This window comes from Nycticebus coucang, chromosome 9 (genome assembly GCF_027406575.1).
Source record: "Nycticebus coucang isolate mNycCou1 chromosome 9, mNycCou1.pri, whole genome shotgun sequence".
In the NCBI taxonomy this organism is placed as follows: Eukaryota; Metazoa; Chordata; class Mammalia; order Primates; family Lorisidae; genus Nycticebus; species Nycticebus coucang.
In genome coordinates, this window is record NC_069788.1 from 54,485,523 (window position 1) to 54,504,554 (window position 19,032).

Here is a 19,032-nt window from a genome sequence, read left to right on the forward strand (position 1 = left end):
TTAAGAGTGAAAAAGGATTTTAATTTTTCCAGTTATTATCAGAGTATCCAAGAACCTTTGTCATTTGGCATTTGCCTAACTCTCCAAAGTCATCTTTTCCCACCCCTTGAGATGTATCCTACAGCAGTAATTTTCTAATGAAGACCAGAATAACTAGTGGGGTTTACATAAATGCAGATCCTTGGGTTCTCCCACAGAGAGGCTGATTCAGTAGGTTTGAAACAGAGCCCAGGAACTTGCATTCGTATCCTTTTGCCATGCATTCTGGGTAACAAGAGTCAGTATTGTTGGATCTCAGAGCAAACATGGAGCCTAGGGGACACACAGATACTAAGTGCTTAACTGCCTTGTGAAGAGAGGAGAGGACAGGAGAGCCCAGGAAATGCAGTCGGGGAAAGCTCCGTCTGGATCATTGGCACTTAGAGATGAGGAGGAGGCTGCAAGTAGAACGAATAGAGAGAAAAAAGATTCCAGGCAGAGGCAGAGGCATGTGCTAGAGAAGGCGGGTGCAGATGGTGTCATGGGTTTGGTGCGTGCAAATGCTTCCAATAAGGGAATGAATGTCTGCCATTCATTGAGAAACAGTTTGTTGAAGTGCTGCTACTCTGTGCCTGGCATCATACTAGTTAAGGGGGATATGGCCCTTGTCTTGTCTTCATGAAGCCACCTGTCTTCCTAAGCATGGGGTCTCTAAAGGCAGAGGAAAAGGATGAACAGGAATGCTGGTGAGGGCCTGGGTTAGAAAGGCCTCATAAGCAGTGCAGGGAATTTGTTTTGAGAGGAAGGGGAGCTACAGAGGGATATAAGGCAAAGAAGGAACATTGTTGTGTTCTAGAAAAACCATTTCAGCTTTACAGAAGAGAATGGACTGTGGCAGAGGCTGTAGGTAGAACCACTGGAGTTAGGGATGCCAGAGGGGAGGCTGTGGATTTATATATGAAGATATTAGTGAGGCTCTAAACTGAGACAGGGGCAAGGAATTAAAGATTTGATATATATTTAAAGTGAGAAACTTATGTTTGAAAATGAGAATCTTTGGGGTTTTGTAAATAATTGATTACAGAAACCAGTGCTTCTGTAGCTTTGAGGATACAATGGACCAAAAGTATAGTTATGTGAAGGGACAGCTACCACAACACGCTGAATTTTTACCAGGTGGATGCCTATTCCCTTCCTTATATTTCTCTTACCCAGATCATCACATCCTATTCCATTCACAGAGATCAAGATACCATGGTCCATGCAAGGATCTGTCTTCACAAGGATGGGCAGAACTTTTAAGATTATCAGAGAACTTCATTATCCACATTACTGACTGGGTTTAAAAATAAAATTGCCTGTCTGTTGGCTGTACTTTGACTAGTGTAGTGAGAGTGCCATATATTAGAGACGTATATTAGCCTCACTAATGTCTTCATATATAAAAAAGTCTGGAAATATCACAAAGATAGACTAAAGTCATCATATGTCTAACAAATACTTATTGAGCATTTGCTATGCATTTAGTCAAGGTTGCTGCCTTCATCAAACTTGTATTCTAGCTGGCATGCAGAGGCAAGAGTGTGGCAGGCATCCACAAAGTTGATAAGACCAGATTATATTCAACAGTTTCATAATTTAGTTACTTGAACCAAAAGTATCTAAATAAGTGGTTTCCATACTTTTCCTCAGACATGGCTTTTTTTCTTCAAATGAAATCTGACTTAGAAATCCATCATGCTAAATTATTAACAGGGGCTGGTCTGGTTGAGGTTATGGTGGGGGAGCAGCTGGGAATCGTTTGCGCAGTCTCAAAGCTACTGATCTGGTTGATTTTTTCCATTGAGTGCTAACTTTCACCTGGATCATTTGCTGCTTTCTCTTGTGTCTTTAAGCAAGGGCATCATAGAACCTCCAGCGGAGACTAAAATTTACAAGGATTCCTGGGACTTTGAACCTTATTTGAAAATCTTGAATGCTTCTATAGGAGATGAAATATTTCTTCACCCATCCTGGATAAAAGAATACTTCACTTGGGCTGGATTTAAGGATTACAACCTTGTGGTCAGGGTATGCTATTAAGTATTATTTGTGCTTGATTTCTTTTTTTCTTATGTGTTTGCTTTCTTATATTATGGAAATATCTGAAAACCCCTTCATTTTCCAATTTTTTTCTCAATAAGCCTCTGTTAAGCCCTACCAACTGCCTAACAGTGAAGCGATTTGACAATTTGATCAACAGTCCCTTGTTGAATATTTTTCTTATACATGTATTATGGAAATATATGAAACCCCCTTCATTTTCCATTGTTTTTCTCAATAAGCCTTGTTAAGCCCTACCAACAGAGAAGAGGTTTGAGAATTTCATCAACAGTTCATTGTTGAATATTTTTCTTGTATACATATTATGGAAATACATGAAACCCCCTTCATTTTCCATTTTATTCTTCAGTAAGCCTTTGTTAAGCCCTACCAACTACCTAACAGAGAAGAGATTTGAGAATTTGATCCATAGTCCCATGAATATTTTTCTTGTGCACATATTATGGAAATATATGAAACCCCCTTCATTTTCCATTGTTTTTATCAATAAGCCTTTGTTAAGCCCTACCAACTACCTAACAGAGAAGAGATTTGAGAATTTGATCAACAGTTCCTTGTTGAGTATTTAAGGACTATTCTGAAGTCCAGTTTATTATTATTATTATTCTTTTTTGAACATCTTTTTATCCTTGTTGTCTGTTTTTGTGCTTGTGGGTATTCTGTTTTTCTTTTGGCATAATAGGAACACTTATTTAAACTGTTTCTGAGGACCAAGTTGCACAAACCAAGAGGTAGGCCTAGATCTAGAATTTAAACTAGGTCCAACCTGTACACAAGCCACAAGATCAGGTTTTAACCTGGTCGCCAAAGCTGAACATAGAGGCAAAGCAAATTAAATACAAATAGACAGGGTGTGCGAGACAAAGAAGAGATCTGAAATGGGCCACTCCTGGCTGATGTTAAATCCCTGAGGTTGTACAGGGGAGCAAAGTTTAGGGCTGACATCAGGAAACAGACAGCACTCACACTCTCAGAGACAAGCACTGATTACTCTCAGGGGGAGAACTATTCCCAGGTTTGCCTTTCAGCCCTTATACAGTAACATCAGGCAACACTTCCTGCTCTCAAAAGCAGTCTCTGATTCCCAAAAACCTGCCCAAGGGCCATTGACAGCCTGTAACAAAGTTTTTGCTTGTTAATAATGAAATAAGTCAGAGAGTAGGTGTGCATGTTGATACAAAATGTCAACTCTCTTGTCTTGGGATGAATTATTATTTTGTGATTAAGTCCTTTTTTATTGTAGGAGCATTAAAATATTCTTGCTTTAATGAAATAAAAGGTTAGCAGATGTAAGATTTTCTTTTACAGTTCTCACTTGGCAAAATAAAAGGTGAATGCTTATATTATTAGCTCTCAGATATATTTTAGGAAATGGTCTTTCAAAGCCAATGGCCTGGAAAATGTTGGTGTAAATGATATTTTCAGTTGGACAATTATGAAAAAGAAAACTTTCGGAAGTTTTTGATAAACAGTTTTCAGTGAAACTGTTTATATTTAGCTGCTATAGGTTGGTGAGAAACATTCCGCATTTGATTTATTCACTCTCCTGCAAACCCATGGCGATACATTTGATGTCTCATTACTAGTAGTACTCGAGTCCTTTGAAGTTGTTGATAGGAAGGAGTTTTGCTAATGTAGAATAGGACTGGAATATTATCAATTCAGTAGAAAGGAAAGACAGCGTGAGAATGAGAGAGAAACAGATTCCTAATATTAACTTCAGTTCATTGCTATCATTTATTATTTAAGAGCATTGCATCTTACACATTCTTAGAATTTTTAAAATACCTTGACCGCCTGATTGGTATTCTCTCCTTTACTATGTCATTTGCACAGATGATTGAGACAGATGATGACTTCAGCCCCTTTCCTGGAGGATATGACTATTTGGTTGACTTTCTAGATTTATCTTTTCCAAAAGAAAGACCACACCGAGAGCATCCCTACGAGGAAGTAAGGAGCAACACTGGTGGAAGTCTTCCTCGCTTCCTTCCTGCTTCCTTCCTCTTTCCCTCCTAAATATACTTTTTATTTTAGAATAACTTTAAATTTATAGAAAAGTTAGTGCAAAGTATTGTCAACATCTCACTTCACCATGGTACATTGTCACAACTAACAAGCCAATATCAAAAGTCTAAATTTGTTCAGACTACAAACTAAAGTCTGTATTTGTTTTTATTTTGGCCATTGACCTATTATTTACTGATTTATTTATTATTTCAAATTAATATAAGCATACGTAATGATTAGGTTACATTGTTTGTATTAGTTAGGAAAAGTCTGAGTTTTATTTGAGTGCTTCACCCGGGGGAAGTGCCATACACCCTTACATGCTGACAGGTCTAATAACAGCTTGGGTCAGGGCAGTATTTGGAAATAAGCATACAGAGAAGCGCACAGAGACCTGTGAGCATTGATCTCTGCCTTCCTTTCCTTCTGTTCAATGTCATCTCCTTCTCCAGGTGAGCCCAATAGGTGTCCCTAGAAAGCGAGTTAAATGAACATAAACCAACACACATTCTATGGAGCCCCAATATTGAGCAAATCCCTCACCTGTGGCAACATGATCTAAAGGAAAGATCTGTGGCTTTGGAGACTCTCCCCTTTCCCTCCATCCCCAAATATAATCAGTTGCCAGGATTTTTGATATTTTACACCCTGAAAATTGTCAAATCTCTTCCCAATTCTCCTACATGTTCCTTTCTAGATTAAAGGTCAGGAAAGGCCATTTACCCCCCATTCCCAAGAGGAACTAGGTCTTGAGGTGCATTCTAGCTGGGCAGACCTTCACCTGACCAAACTGTGGAATTGTGCCTCTCAATTTCTTGGCAAAAGAAAAGATCCTCTGACCTATGTTTAATCTTAGTTCACAACTGCATTGTAGAAATGTAGAAAGGGCTCCATAGAATGTGTGTTGGTTTATGTTCATTATGTGGAAAAAGGAAATAACTCCCAAATGCCAATCTTCTAATCACTCTGTATTGTTTAATAGGCCTGTCATTTATGAAAGTCTGCCCCTCTGACATTAGCATGATATTTACCAGGGGAAAGATGCAATACAGATACTGAAAAAGTTCCTGTAAACTTTCACTGGTAATGATGGATGGTTAAAACCATGTCCGATCTTAGAATAACTTCCCTTTATGTTTTTTATATATATTATCTAATTTTTTTTCTCACATCAGTCCCATAATAGAGAAACCGAAGCTTAACAAACTTAAGGTCACATAATCAGCAAATGCAAGGCTGAGACTCAAGACCACCTCTGCTTGTCCCCTAATTCTGTGCTGCTTTGACTGTTTAGCAGCTTATGCCTCAGAAGTTGGGATTCTTTAAGGGTAAGGCCCTCTGCCATCTGATTTAAGGCAATCCTATTCAATGACAGGCCAGAATCACACAGACAGCCATAAACATGTGGGCTCTGCGTTTCCCCTTAACGTGCACATGGAAACCTGAACACTTCACATTTGGAATGATGACAGTAGCAAATATATATTGAATGCTTATTATGTGCCAGGCCTTGTTTAAAATGTTTTATGTACATCGTGACTCACTTAACCCTCACAACAATTTTATGAGGAATCTACAATTATCATCTTCATTTTATAGATGAGGAAATCAAGGCACAGAATGGTGACCAGGATCACACAGCTAGAACCTAGATTTGAACCCGGTAACTGACCCAGATGCTATGCTCTTAGCCACTATGCACCCTGAGCTCTTGATCCTTTTCCTGGTTTTCTTGCTTCAATTTCTGCTGCGCTAAGCCTTGTTCCATTTCTTCTCAGCCTGTAACATCTGCTCCAGTAGCATCTCTGCTTGACTCTTCATGCCCCTGCCATCGCGGGCAGCTGCTTCTCTCAGAAACAGGAGAGCTGGGCACTCTGTGCTGCCAGGGTCACTCTCATAGTTGTGGCATGTCTGTTTCAGATTCGGAGCCGGGTTGATGTCATCAGACACGTGGTGAAGAATGGTCTACTCTGGGATGACTTGTATATAGGATTCCAAACCCGGCTCCAGCGGGATCCTGACATATACCATCATCTGTAAGTCTCAAAACACCTGTCACACCCCAGGCCAGTGTAGTGGATGGTTATATATAAGGCCATGGTTATATATAAGCAGAGTCATGGCTGCCTATGCCCCCCAATTCTGACTGATTTGCTGGATTCCCCCATTATAGCTTCATTCCTTTGTTTCTTAAAAAACAAATCTGATTAGGCCAGGTGCAGTGGCTCATGCCTGTAATGCTAGCTCAGTGTATATTCTCCTAGGCCTATTTCTCGAAAAATGTTTGTTTTCAATAAACTGTCCCATATAGTTGGTGGGGAGGGAGTGCTCTTGTTGCTGTTATGCTATTTAACATAATCCTACTATGTATGTTCTGCAACTTGCATTCTTTACTCATCAACATATCTTAGGTATTTCTCTGTAGTAGAGCATGCCCTGCAACCTCAAACCTTTTAATAGCTGTAAATCATTTCAAGTTTTGCTCATTTTCAACAGAGCATATATCTGACTTTTTGTTCTGGTAAAAAAAAAAAGGAACATGGCAACTTGGGAGGAATTCTGGAGAAATTTTATCTTTTCTTTTCTTTTTTTCTGAGACAGAGTTTCACTCTGTCACCCTGGGCAGAGTGTTGTGCAATCATAGCTCCCAGTATTCTCAAACTCTTGAGCTCAGGCAAGCCCCTTATCTCAGCCTCCAGAGCAGCTGGGGCTACAGGTACCTACCACAATGCCCTGTTTTTCTATTTTTAGTAGAGATGGAGTCTTACTGGTCTTGAACCCTTGAGCTCAAGGGATCCACTTGCCTTGGCCTCCCAAAGTACTGGAGTTTTTTTCTTAAGAAAATAATTTTATCTTGGAAACTTTTAAAATATTAATCCTAAACTCTGTCTTTTTACATTGTGTTTTGATAACAAAGGTCTTTGGAGGATGTCAATAAGAAATCTTGGGAAGCAGTCACAGCTTGCTTTATCTTTGTTGTTCTTGAAATGGGATTTGTGAGCTTACTAAAAATTTTCTGGTTATAAAAATAATACCTGGCGCGGCACCTATGGTTCAAGTGGCTAAGGTGCCAGCTACATACATCTGAGCTGGCGGATTCTAATCCAGCCCAGGCCCACCAAATAACAAAGACGGCTGCAACCAAAATATAGGTGGGCGTTGTGGCAGGTGCCTGTGGTCCTAGTTACTTGGGAGGTTGAGGCAGGAGAATCACTTGAGCCCAGGAGTTGGAGGTTGCTGTGAGCTGTGATGCCATAGCACTCTACCCAGGGTGACAGCTTGAGGCTCTGTCTCAAAAAAAAACCTAGCCACTGTAGAAAATTTGAAAAAATATTTTGAAATACCGAAAAAGAAAAGAATTAAAACCACAAATAATCCCACCGCCCACGTAGAATAATTTACATTTTGGTGTCTATGTAGTTTTTCTTTTTCTGATTACAAGCACATACACATGAACTTTGTATACAAATAGGATAGTACTGTATGTGTTTATCATAGTAATTTCCCACATTACTCTATTTTCCTACATCATTTTTAATGCCTGCCTAATGCTATATATATCTGTAGTCACCTAATCTTTGACCTTCAAGTTGTTTCTGATTTTTTTTCAATGACAAGGCAAATAATCATGTAGGTGTGTCTTACACACATTCATAGTGATTTCCTTCAGATAATTTCCTAGGGATGGAGCTGCTGGATCCATTGCCTAAGTGTTTGGGCTTTTGGGGCGCCTTCCCATCAGTAATGTACGAGAGGATGCATCTACCTGCTGTTCCACTAATACTACGTCCTAGTGCTTTTGTGTACAGCATATAAATCTAGACTTTCACACATGGAAATTCCTTAAAGCACGGGACATCCTAGTGCAATAAAAATAAGACACAGTCATCAGTATGTAAGGGATTATATATATTCAACACCCTGAACATTGAGCTACATGAACAGCTGAAACAGTACAGAAATACTGTCTCTTAAGGATAGTTGAGTACCAGGCTCAAAATAGATATTGGCAAAATAACAGGCATGGAATTTCCCTGCTTTATCTCTCAAACAGGTTTTGGAATCATTTTCAAATAAAACTCCCCCTGACACCACCCGACTGGAGGTCATTCCTGACACACAGTGAACAGAACAGAGCTGAGAATTCCCTGGTAAGATGTCTCATGGGCCTGGGAGACACTTCACTTTATACTCTCTGACATTCCCTTTAGCACTTAAGTAGGAACCGTATCTTTAAAAAAAAACAATTTTCAGGGGATTGAGAAGAGCTAATATTATAAGAAAAACATTCAAGTTTAAAAAATAAGTAAATAGGATTGAGTGTGGTGGCTCATGCCTATAATCGTAGCACTCTGGGAGGCTGAGGCAGGAGGATTCCTTGAGCTCAGGAGTTCAAGACCAGCCTGAGCAAGAGTGTGACCCCATCTCTACTAAAAATAAAACAAATTATCTGGGCATTATGGTGGACACCTTTAGCCTCAGCTCCTAGGGAGGCTGAGGCAAGAGGATCTCTTAAGCTCAAGAGTTTGAGGTTGGCTGTGAGCTATGATGCCACAGCACTCTACTGAGGGCAACAAAGTGAGACCCTGCCTTAAAAAAAAAAAAAAGTAAATAAAATGGAGAAGCATGAATCCTATGTACTCAATCTTGATATGAGGACAATTAATGACAATTAAGGTTATGGGGGGGAAGCAGAAAGAGGGATGGAGGGAGGAGGGTGGGGCCTTAGTGTGTGTCACACTTTATGGGGGCAAGACATGATTGCAAGAGGGACTTTACCTAACAATTGCAATCAGTGTAACTGGCTTATTGTACCCTCAATGAATCCCCAACAATAAAAAAAAAAAAAAAAGTAAATAAAACAAATAGTACATGCATCTAATCCAAAGTCTATAAAACCTTTGGTTGAGGTGAACATACAGCCAATTCATGAACAAAACAAAACCTATCCCAAGATATCAGTGAGTGATCAAAATTTAATCCCAAAACACACAAGAAAAAGCACCATCAAAAAAAGAAGAAAAAAACTAAAACCAGAGAGGAAGATGGAAAACATCACCACTCCATTTCCAATAGACCTCTATCTTTTTTTGGACTGATGACGATTAGCTTGTCTGGCACAAATCAGATTTGACATTCCTACCTATAGCCTGAGCTGTAATTTTATTTCACGAATTACAAAACCTGTTTCCTCATGGTCATTATCAAGTAGACCATGTAATATTACTACAAAGGTAATAAACACCTTGACTCACGATTTTATTTACATATCCATTTATTTATTCCACAAACAGCTATCTCATCTCATTATATGATAGTACTCCATTAATTGTCATCCCCAGTAGATACTGAACTTCTTAAAAGTAGAGAATACATTTAATGTTTTGAGGTAAACAAAAAATGCATTGTAGAGAGGTAGTATTTTATGAGGAAGGGTATAGAGAGTTGAGGCAGTAAGTATCTTAAAGATTGAGTAAAGTTTTGAATAAGCTAAAAATAGAGGGAAGGGATGATAGGAAGAATATTCCAGGCAGAAAGAGAGGGTAAAACTAAAAGGTAGGAAAATGCAAAGTGAATTCAAGCAATGGCAAGTCTTCCTGGTAAGCCAGAAGAGTAAGGGAAAATAAGAAAGGGGCATGGCAGGAAATGAGAGAGTCAGAGTCAAGAGAGTCCACTGCAGATGCCCAATAGGTTCCATAGAAGTGAAAAAGCAGCAGGCGTGAAAGGTGAGGAGGCAGCAGATAGAACACCAAGTCCAAGGTCTCAGAAATGGAGTAGTTCTGAAAGAAGATGGGTTACATATAGGTGCTTTTGTATAAGTGGGTGAATGAAATGGAGCAGAGATGAAGGTATTAAGAATCAAGAGGTCAATCTGTGCATTTGGAACTTGGCTTATTAAGGAGGCAATACAGTATGGTGGCCAATGTCTTAAATTTGAAATCTAACTTCTTCTGTTCAATTTCTGGCGATGTCACCTATTGTATGGCCTTGGGAAAACTATTGAATCTCCTTGTGTCCCATATCTTCATCTGTAAAATGAATATAATAATAGCACTTACCTCCCAGGGTTGTGTGATGGGTATAAGGCATCCATGAAAGAGTGACTGGCACATGGTAAGTGAACAGTAGATGTTAACCATATCAACCTTGTGAAATAAATAGGAGAGATGTGACCCATAGCAGCCACTTGACAAATCTGTAAGCACTTAGGAATAGAATCAGTGCACATTCCAGTTTTAGATTCTTTCTTACCTCAAGGCATCATAGACTATATAGCTTGAAATAAAGAATAAGAACAAAAGTGCTCACTTCAGCAGCACATATAGTAAGAATAAGAACAAAAAATCATCCCAATGCAATAAGAAGATGAAAAAGTATTAAAATGAGATTCATACTGTTATTAGTTATATCTTTAATTCACAGGAATGTGAAGCAATATGAATTCAAAGAAATGTGAGTTCAGGAATTGACCAGTCATTTAAAAACAAAGCTTAAAAAAAACCCAATCTACTTGTTTTTTTCCTTGAGATAGAGTCCCACTCCATCACCCTAAGTAGAGTGCCATGGCATTATAGTTCACAGCAACCTCAAACTCTTGGGCATAAGAGATCCTCTTGCACAGCCTCCTGAGTAGCTGGTACTACAGGTGCCCGCCACAACGCCTGGCTAGTTTTTTCTTTTTATGTTTTTTTTTTTTTTTTTTCTTTTTAAGTAGACACAGGGTCTTGTTCTTGCTCAGGCTGGTCCTGAACTCCTGAGCTCAGGTGATCCACCTGCCTTGGCCTCCCAGAGTGCTAGGATTACAGGCGTGAGTCACTGCACCAGCCTATTGTTATACATCTTGAACACAAGAAATTTATACTAAAAAGACTATACTTTAAGACATCAGCCATAGACAACTACATGCTGCTTTTGTAAGATATTGATAGGTCTATGTATCACTACAGAGCCAGATTCAAAAATATTTTACTTATTTCATCCACAATTCTCTGTTAATAGAGCCAGTAAACCCACCAGAAACAAATTCTTTGTGGAAAACCAAACGTAACAGGAGGAGATATAAATCCAACCACAGAAGAAAGAGGAAGAGGAAAAACTTCCAAGACTACAATGAGAAACAAGGGAAGGAGTCAGGGAAGCAGATGCTAGATTAGATGGAGAGAGGAAGGCAGAAGAAAAATAGACTGGTGAGGAACTAGCATGAAAAATTAAGGTGGAATTTTAAAAGAACTTAAAAACAGACATTCTGTTCTTTAGTAGATTGATTCCCCAAATAGGGCTGAGAAAGATAGTTGAGTAAGACGGGTTCAAAAATTATTTTTAGTTTTCCAAAAAGCTCTGTTGAACTCATACATTTATCAAAACAAAGAATTCAGAGGCTGCCCTCGGAGGTTAAATGTCAATGGGACTGGAATTATTTTGATTCATTTTGATTCTTTGCTATCACATTTTGCAATGTTAGCTTATAAATGCTAAAAATTACGTAGAGCTTTGATTAATGAAAAATATGAACACTAATCAAATGAGTTTTATAGACAAAAATATTTCAAAATTAATAGACAAATCAACAATAAGATTAGTTAGCATCATGAAGAAATTAGTAACTCCTTTTCTGAATATTTAAAAACATTGCTTCAGTGGGGTGACACTTGTGGCTTAGTGAGTAGGGCATCAGCCCCATATACCGAGGGTGGCGGGTTCAAACCCGGCCCCGGCTAAACTGCAACAAAAAAATAGCTGGGTGTTGTATCAGGCACCTATAGTCCCAGCTACTCGGGAGGCTTAGGCAACAGAATTGCCTAAGCCCAAGAGCTGGAGGTTACTGTGAGCTGTGATGCCACAGCACTCCACCAAGGGCAACAAAGTGAGACTCTGTCTCTAAAAAAAACATTGCTTCAGTGGTTAAAATAGGCAGCTAAATTGCCTGTTTCTGCTAATGTCTACAGGGTTTTTCATATATTCAAATGATTGTTTTAGACACAAATTCTTTTCCTAGAAAAATGTAATTGTTAAGTAGGTTCAGTTTTACATGTTGATGTTTCCAATACAAACACACACTACAGATTTGAATGTCAAAGTATATTTTCTGATTATATCTTCTACCTCTTATTCTGAAGATATGAGAATTCAGTGGTGGAATTTATCTCCTCATCTCTAGATTCATATTTGCTAATAGAAATTTTGACTGTTGGCTCCGCACCTGTAGCTCACTGGTTAGGGTGCCAGCCACATACACCGAGGCTGGTGGGTTTGAACCTGGCCCGGGCTTGCTAAACAACAATGACAACTGTAACAAAAAAGTATCCAGGTGTTGTGGTGGGCACCTGTAGTTCTAGCTACTTGGGAGGCTGAGGCAAGAGAATCGCTTAAACCCAAAAGTTTGAGGTTGCTGTGAGCTATGACAGCACGACACTCTACCGAGGGTGACATAGTGAGATTCTGTCTGAGGTAAAAAAAAAAAAAAAAAAAAGCAATGCTGACTGTCTACTTCTCATTATGATTAACATCAATAATCTTTGATTATTCTGTTTTACCTCACATATTATGCATAACAGAAATGTTAGAATTAATAAATGTGTCTACCAAGGTTCCTGAACATAAAGTCAATATATAGGAAAAAACCCTAATGTTCCTGTATCAATAATAAATAGAAAATGAAATTTTTAAAAGCTACCATTTATAACATCATCAAAATCATCAAAGACCCAGGAATAAATCTAATAAAATATGTGCAGAATCTCTACAAAAAAACCTACAATATTCAGAGAAATTTAAAATCAAAATACCAAAATTAAGGACCTAATAGAGGAATATATTACATTAATGAATTGGAAGGCTCAATATTTTTAAAATATCAGTTTTACCCAACAGGTTTCAAGCCTCCCTACAGGCATTCATTTTATGGAAACTGATGGGCAGTTTCTAAAATTTATATAGAAACAGAAAATTACAAAAGTAGCCGAGCCACTCTTAAAGAATATGGAAGGGTGTGGGGCATAGGAAGAGGGAGAGAAGGAGGTGAAGAGGGAGGAGGGGAAGGATAAAGAAGAGAGAATATGTTCTACTGGTTAACAAGACTTACAAAACTGTAATAATATGACAATGTGGTAGAGGCACAAGGGAGACAAAAAGATCAATATAACACAATGGAAAGTACAAAAACAAACTCAGGCATATAAGGACACTTCCTTTAAGACAAAGATGCTGGTGAACTAGTACCTACATTACATAACCTTTTCTAAAAGGAAGGAATCTTCCCCAACACATTCTACAAAGCAAATATCACCTTGATCCCCAAACCAGGAAAGGATCCAACAAAGAAAGAAAATTATACACCAATATCATTAATAAGTATTAATGTAAAAATATTCAATAAAGGAAGAGGAGTTGAGTTAGCTTAGGCCGGGGGTGCCACGAGAGCAGGCAGCGGAGGAGATTGAAGTGAGTGAGTTAGATATAATTCAAACTTGTTAGAGGGCTTTTTAAAAATAAAAAGTTTATTTGGTACATGAGAGCAAGTTACTGCTGCTTACCATTCACAGACTTACATGGGCTTGCCTGCATTGCAATAAAGGACTCATATATTGAGCAAGACTTACATCTATCTCTTCGTTTTGGAGAGCCTAATAAACTATTATTACAGTTTCTCTACTGACTTTGAAAATTTCTGAAGTTTGAAAGAGACACCTTTGCAGTTAACATAGCATGAGCACGGCCAGAACACAGTATCCTGTTATAACGAGTCTGTCCAGTCAAAATGGTCAGCTGAGGGGCCCTGTAAAACACAGGGGTGGCCCCAGAGGAGGGGGCATGCAGACACAACAGAAAAAAAAAAATTCAATAAGATCTTAGCAAATAGAATTCAATGACACATCAAAAAAGTTATACACCATGATCAAATTAGTTTTATCCCAGTGTTACAAGGTTGGTTCAACATATGTAAATCTATAAATATAAATTATACCACATAAAGGAAGTAAAAAACAAAGACCATATGATTGTATCAATTGATGCAGAAAAGGCTTTTGGATAATATTCAGCATCCTTTCATGATTAGAAACTTGGGAAAATAGGCTTAGATGGGATATTTCTTAAACTTAAATAGAGGCCATCTGCAGCAAACCCACAGCAAATATCATATTGAATGGAGGTAAAATTGAAAACATTTCCACTCAGATCTGGAACTAGACAAGGATGTCCATTGTCACCACTGCTAGTCAACATAGTACTGGAAGTCCTAGACTTCACAATCAGGTGAGAGAAGGAGATCAAGGGTATTCAAACAGGGACAGAAGAGGTCAAACTCCCACTTTTTGTGGATGATACGATCCTAGACCTGGAAAACCCGAGGAACTACAAAGCTCTTAGAAGTGATCAAGGAATGTAGCAGTGTCTTGGATACAAAATCAATATATATAAATCAGTAGCTTTTATATATATAAAACAATAGTCAAGCCAAAAATATAATCAAAGACTCTATTCCTTTTATAGTCATGCCAAAGAAGATGAAATACTTGGGAATTTCTCTAACAAAGGATTTGAAAGATCTCTATTATAAAGAGAACTATGAAACACTGAGAAAAGAAATAGCAGATGTTAATAAATGGAAGAACATACCATGCTCGTGGTTGGGAAGAATCAACACTGTTAAAATGTCCATATTACCCAAAGAAATATGCAGATTTAATGTAATCCCGATCAAAGCACCAATGTCATACTTTAAAAACTTGAAAAAATAATACTTTGTTTTATATGGAATCAGGAAAAAAAAAAATCCTGAATAGCCAATACAATACTTAGAAATAAAAATAAATCTGGAGATATCACGCTACCAGACTTCAGGTTTATATACAAATCTTTTTATATGATAAAAGCAGCATGGTACTGGCACAGAAACAGAGATGTAGATATTTGGAATAGAATAGAGAATCTAGAGATGAACCCAGCCACATACCGTCATTGATCTTTGATAAGCCTAAAAAAGCATGCCTTAGAGCAAAAATATCCCTATTTAATAAATGGTGCAAGGAGAACTGGCTAGTGACCTGCAGAAGACTGAAACCTGAACCTTCTCTAAAGAAGACAGATAAGTGACTGACTAACATATGAAAAACTGTTCAGTGGCCCTAATTATGAAAGTAATGCAAATTAAAACCACCCTGAGGTAATATCTAACCCCAGTGAGAATAGTCCACATCACAAAAATCTCAAAACTTCAAATGCTGGCGTGGATGTGGAGAGAAGGGAATGCTTTTACACTGCTTATGCTGCTGTAAATTAATACAACCTTTTTGGAAGGAAGTATGGAAGATCCTCAAAGAACTCAAACTAGACCTTCAATTTGATTCTGCAGTCCCATTACTGGGCATCTACCCAGAAGAAAAAAAATCCTTTTACCATAAGGACGCTTGCACTAGACTATTTATTGCAGCTCAATTTACAATCACCAAAATTTGGAAACAGCCCAAATGCCCACCAACCCAGGAATGGATTAAGAAGCTGTGTTATATGTATACTGTTATGCCCAGGAGTTCCCCAAAGACCACACTACCAGACAAGTTGAATTAAAGAGGAGTCCTTTATTGAAGAGCTGGCCGGCAACTGCCTCAGTGTCCCAACATGGGGTTTGGGGGGCAGTTGGGGGAAAACACAGGGTAGGGCGGTTAGTTTACACAGTCTTATAATCCCGAGAGCAAAGTACAATCTACAATGTGTAATAACCAACCCAGCAAAAAGACCCCTAAAGGCCCCTAACTGTCTCAGCCTGAGTCCCCGCACGTCTCAACCCCCACCCCCACTCCCGCCCCAAGCAAAAGGAAGAACATTCCAACCCCAAACCCAGCAGAAGAAAAGAAATAACTAAAATTAGAGCAGAATTAAATGAAATTGAAAACAAGAATTATTCAAAAGATCAATGAATCAAAAAGTTGGTTTTTTGAAAAATTCAACAAAATTGATAAACCTTTGGCCAACTTAATGAAAAATAGAAAATTAAAGTCTATAATATCAATCAGAAATGACAAAGGTGAAATAACAACAGACACCTCAGAAATTCAAAAAATCCTTAATGAATACTATAAAAAACTTTATTCTCAGAAATATGAAAATCTGAAAGAAATTGACCAATACTTAGAAGCATGCCAACTTCCTAGACTTAATCAGAAAGAATTGGAAATGCTGAATAGACCTATATCAAGTACTGAAATAGAATCAACTATACAAAATCTCTCAAAAAAGAAGCATCTGGGACCAGATGTCTTCACATCAGAATTCTACCAAACCTTTAAAGAGGAACTAGTACCTATATTACTTAACATTTTCCAAAACATCAAAAAAGAAGAAATACTTCCCAACACATTCTATGAAGCAAATATCACCCTGATCCCCAAACCAGGAAAAGACCCAACAAGAAAAGAAAACTATAGACCAATATATTTAATGAACATAGATGCAAAAATATTCAATAAGATCCTAGCAAACAGAATCTAGCAACACATCAAACGAATTATACACCACGACCAAGTGGGTTTTATCCCAGGGTCTCAAGATTGGTTCAATAGACATAAACCTATAAACAAACTAAAAAACAAAGACCATATGATTCTCTCAATAGATGCAGAAAAGCTTTTGACAATATCCAGCGTCCTTTCATCATCAGAACACTGAAAAAAAAATAGGTATAGAAGGGACTTTCTAAAACTGATAGAGGCCATCTACAGCAAAACCACACTTCCACTCAGATCAGGAACCAGGCAAGGTTGCCCATTGTCTCCACTGCTTTTTAACATTGTAATGGAAGTTTTAACCATCGCAATCAGGCAAGAGAAGGTGATGAAGGGTATACAAATAGAGTCAGAAGAGATCAAACTTTCACTCTTCACAAATGATATGATTTTATACCTGGAAAACCTGAGAGACTCAACCACAAAACTCTTAGAAGTAATCAAAGAATACAGTAGCGTCTCAGGATACAAAATCAATACTCACAAATCAGTAGCTTTTATATATACCAATAATAGTCAAACCGAAAAAACAGTCAAGGACTCTATTTCCTTTATAGTTGTACCAAAGAAGATGAAATATTTGGGAACTTACCTAACAAAGGACGTGCAAGATCTCTATAAAGAGAATTATGAAACTCTGAGAAGAGAAATAGCCGAAGATGTTAACAAATGGAAAAATATACCATGCTCATGGCTAGGAAGAATCAACATTGTTAAAATGTCCATTTACAAATGCAATTTGTAAAGCAATTTACAAATTTAATGGAATCCCTATCAAAGCACCACCATCATACTTTAAAGATCTGGATAAAATAGTACTTCATTTTATATGGGACCAGAAAAAACCTCAAATAGCCAAGACATTACTCAGAAATAAAAACAAGTCAGGAGGAATCACACTACCAGACTTAAAACTATACTATAAAACTATAGTGATCAAAACAGCATGGTATTGGCACAAAAAATAGAGAGGTAGATGTATGGAACAGAATTGAAAACCAAGAAATGAACCCAGACATCTGATCTTTGATAAGCCTATCAAAAATATAAATTGGGGGAAAGATTCCCTTTTAACAAATGGTGCTGGGAGAATTGGCTGGCAACTTGTAGAAGACTGACTCTCTCAAGTTGGCTGGCAACTTGTAGAAGACAAAAATTGACTCTCACTGGATAAAAGATTTAAACTTAAGATGAAACTATAAAGATTCTTGGAGAGAGGGCAGTAGAAACACTTGACGAAATTGACCTGGGAGAATACTTTATGAGGAAGACCCTCCAGGCAATTGAAGAAACACCAAAAATACATTACTGGGAAATGATCAAACCAAAAAACTTATGCACAGCCAAGAACACAGTAAAGCAAGCAGACATCCCTCAGAATGAGAGAGAATATTTTCAGGTTATGCTTCTGACAAAGGTTTGATAACCAGAATCCACAGAGAACTCAAACTTATTAATAAGAAAAGAACAAGTAATCCCATTTCATTGTGGGCAAGGAACTTGAACAGAAGCTTCTCTGAAGAAGATAGGCACATGGCCTACAGACTCATGAAAAAATGCTCATCATCTTTAATCATCAGAAAAATGCAAATCAAAACCACTTTGAGATATTATCTAACTCCTACAACATAACAAAATTCCACGCCTACAGATGTTGGCGTGGATGTGGAGAAAAGGGAACACTTTTGCACTGCTGGTGGGAGTGCAAACTAATATGTCCCTTTTGGAAAGAAGCATGGAGAATACTCAGGGGCAAGCTAATATGTCCCTTTTGTCAAGAAGTATGGAGAATACTCCGGGATCTAAAAGTGGACCTGCCATTTGATCCTGTGATTCCTCTAATAGGTGTATATCCAAAAGACCAAAATTCACTTTATAAAAAAAGATATTTGCAACAGATTGTTCATTGCAGCTCAATTCATAATAGCCAAATCATGGAAGAAGCCCAAATGCCCATCGACCCATGAATAGATTAACAAATTGTGGTATATGTATACCATGGAATATTATGCAGCCTTAAAAAAGATGGAGATTTTACCTCTTTTACATTTACACGGATGGAGCTGGAACATATCCTACTTAGTAAAGTACCTCAAGAATGGAAGAAAAAATATCCCATGTGCTCAGTACTATTATGAAACCAATTTACAATCACTCACACTTTCATATGAAGAACAGATCACAACAATGGCCCAAGTTGAAGGAGGGAAAATGAGAGCATGGGAGGGAAGGGGGGAGGTCAGATTGAGGGAGGGTGAATGGTGGGATCACACCTATGGTGCATAATGCAAGGGTACATGTTGGATCTACTAGTATAGAGTATAAATGTCTTAACACAATAAGTAAACAAGGTATATATTAACCAGTGTGATGTAAGTGTTCCTAATTCTATGTGAAATCAGTACATTGTACCCTGTAAATGCATGAATGTATACAT

At 38.0% G+C, this 19,032-nt stretch overlaps 1 protein-coding gene across 10 annotated transcripts in view; it reads left to right on the plus strand.

Moving 5' to 3' along the window:
* The window catches only part of LOC128593294 (cytidine monophosphate-N-acetylneuraminic acid hydroxylase), a 182,699-nt gene that overhangs the window by 153,805 nt on the left and 9,862 nt on the right, over positions 1-19,032 (plus strand). For 8 of the 10 annotated variants that reach the window (XM_053601183.1, XM_053601184.1, XM_053601189.1 and 5 more), the window contains 4 exons: positions 1,875-2,049; positions 3,919-4,035; positions 6,013-6,128; positions 8,147-8,243. In XM_053601183.1, coding sequence (XP_053457158.1) covers positions 1,875-2,049; positions 3,919-4,035; positions 6,013-6,128; positions 8,147-8,243 — 505 coding nt within the window. Of the gene's footprint in view, positions 1-1,874; positions 2,050-3,918; positions 4,036-6,012; positions 6,129-8,146; positions 8,244-14,583; positions 18,050-19,032 lie in introns of those variants that run through there. The other 2 variants (XM_053601190.1, XM_053601191.1) reach the window with 2 other exon arrangements.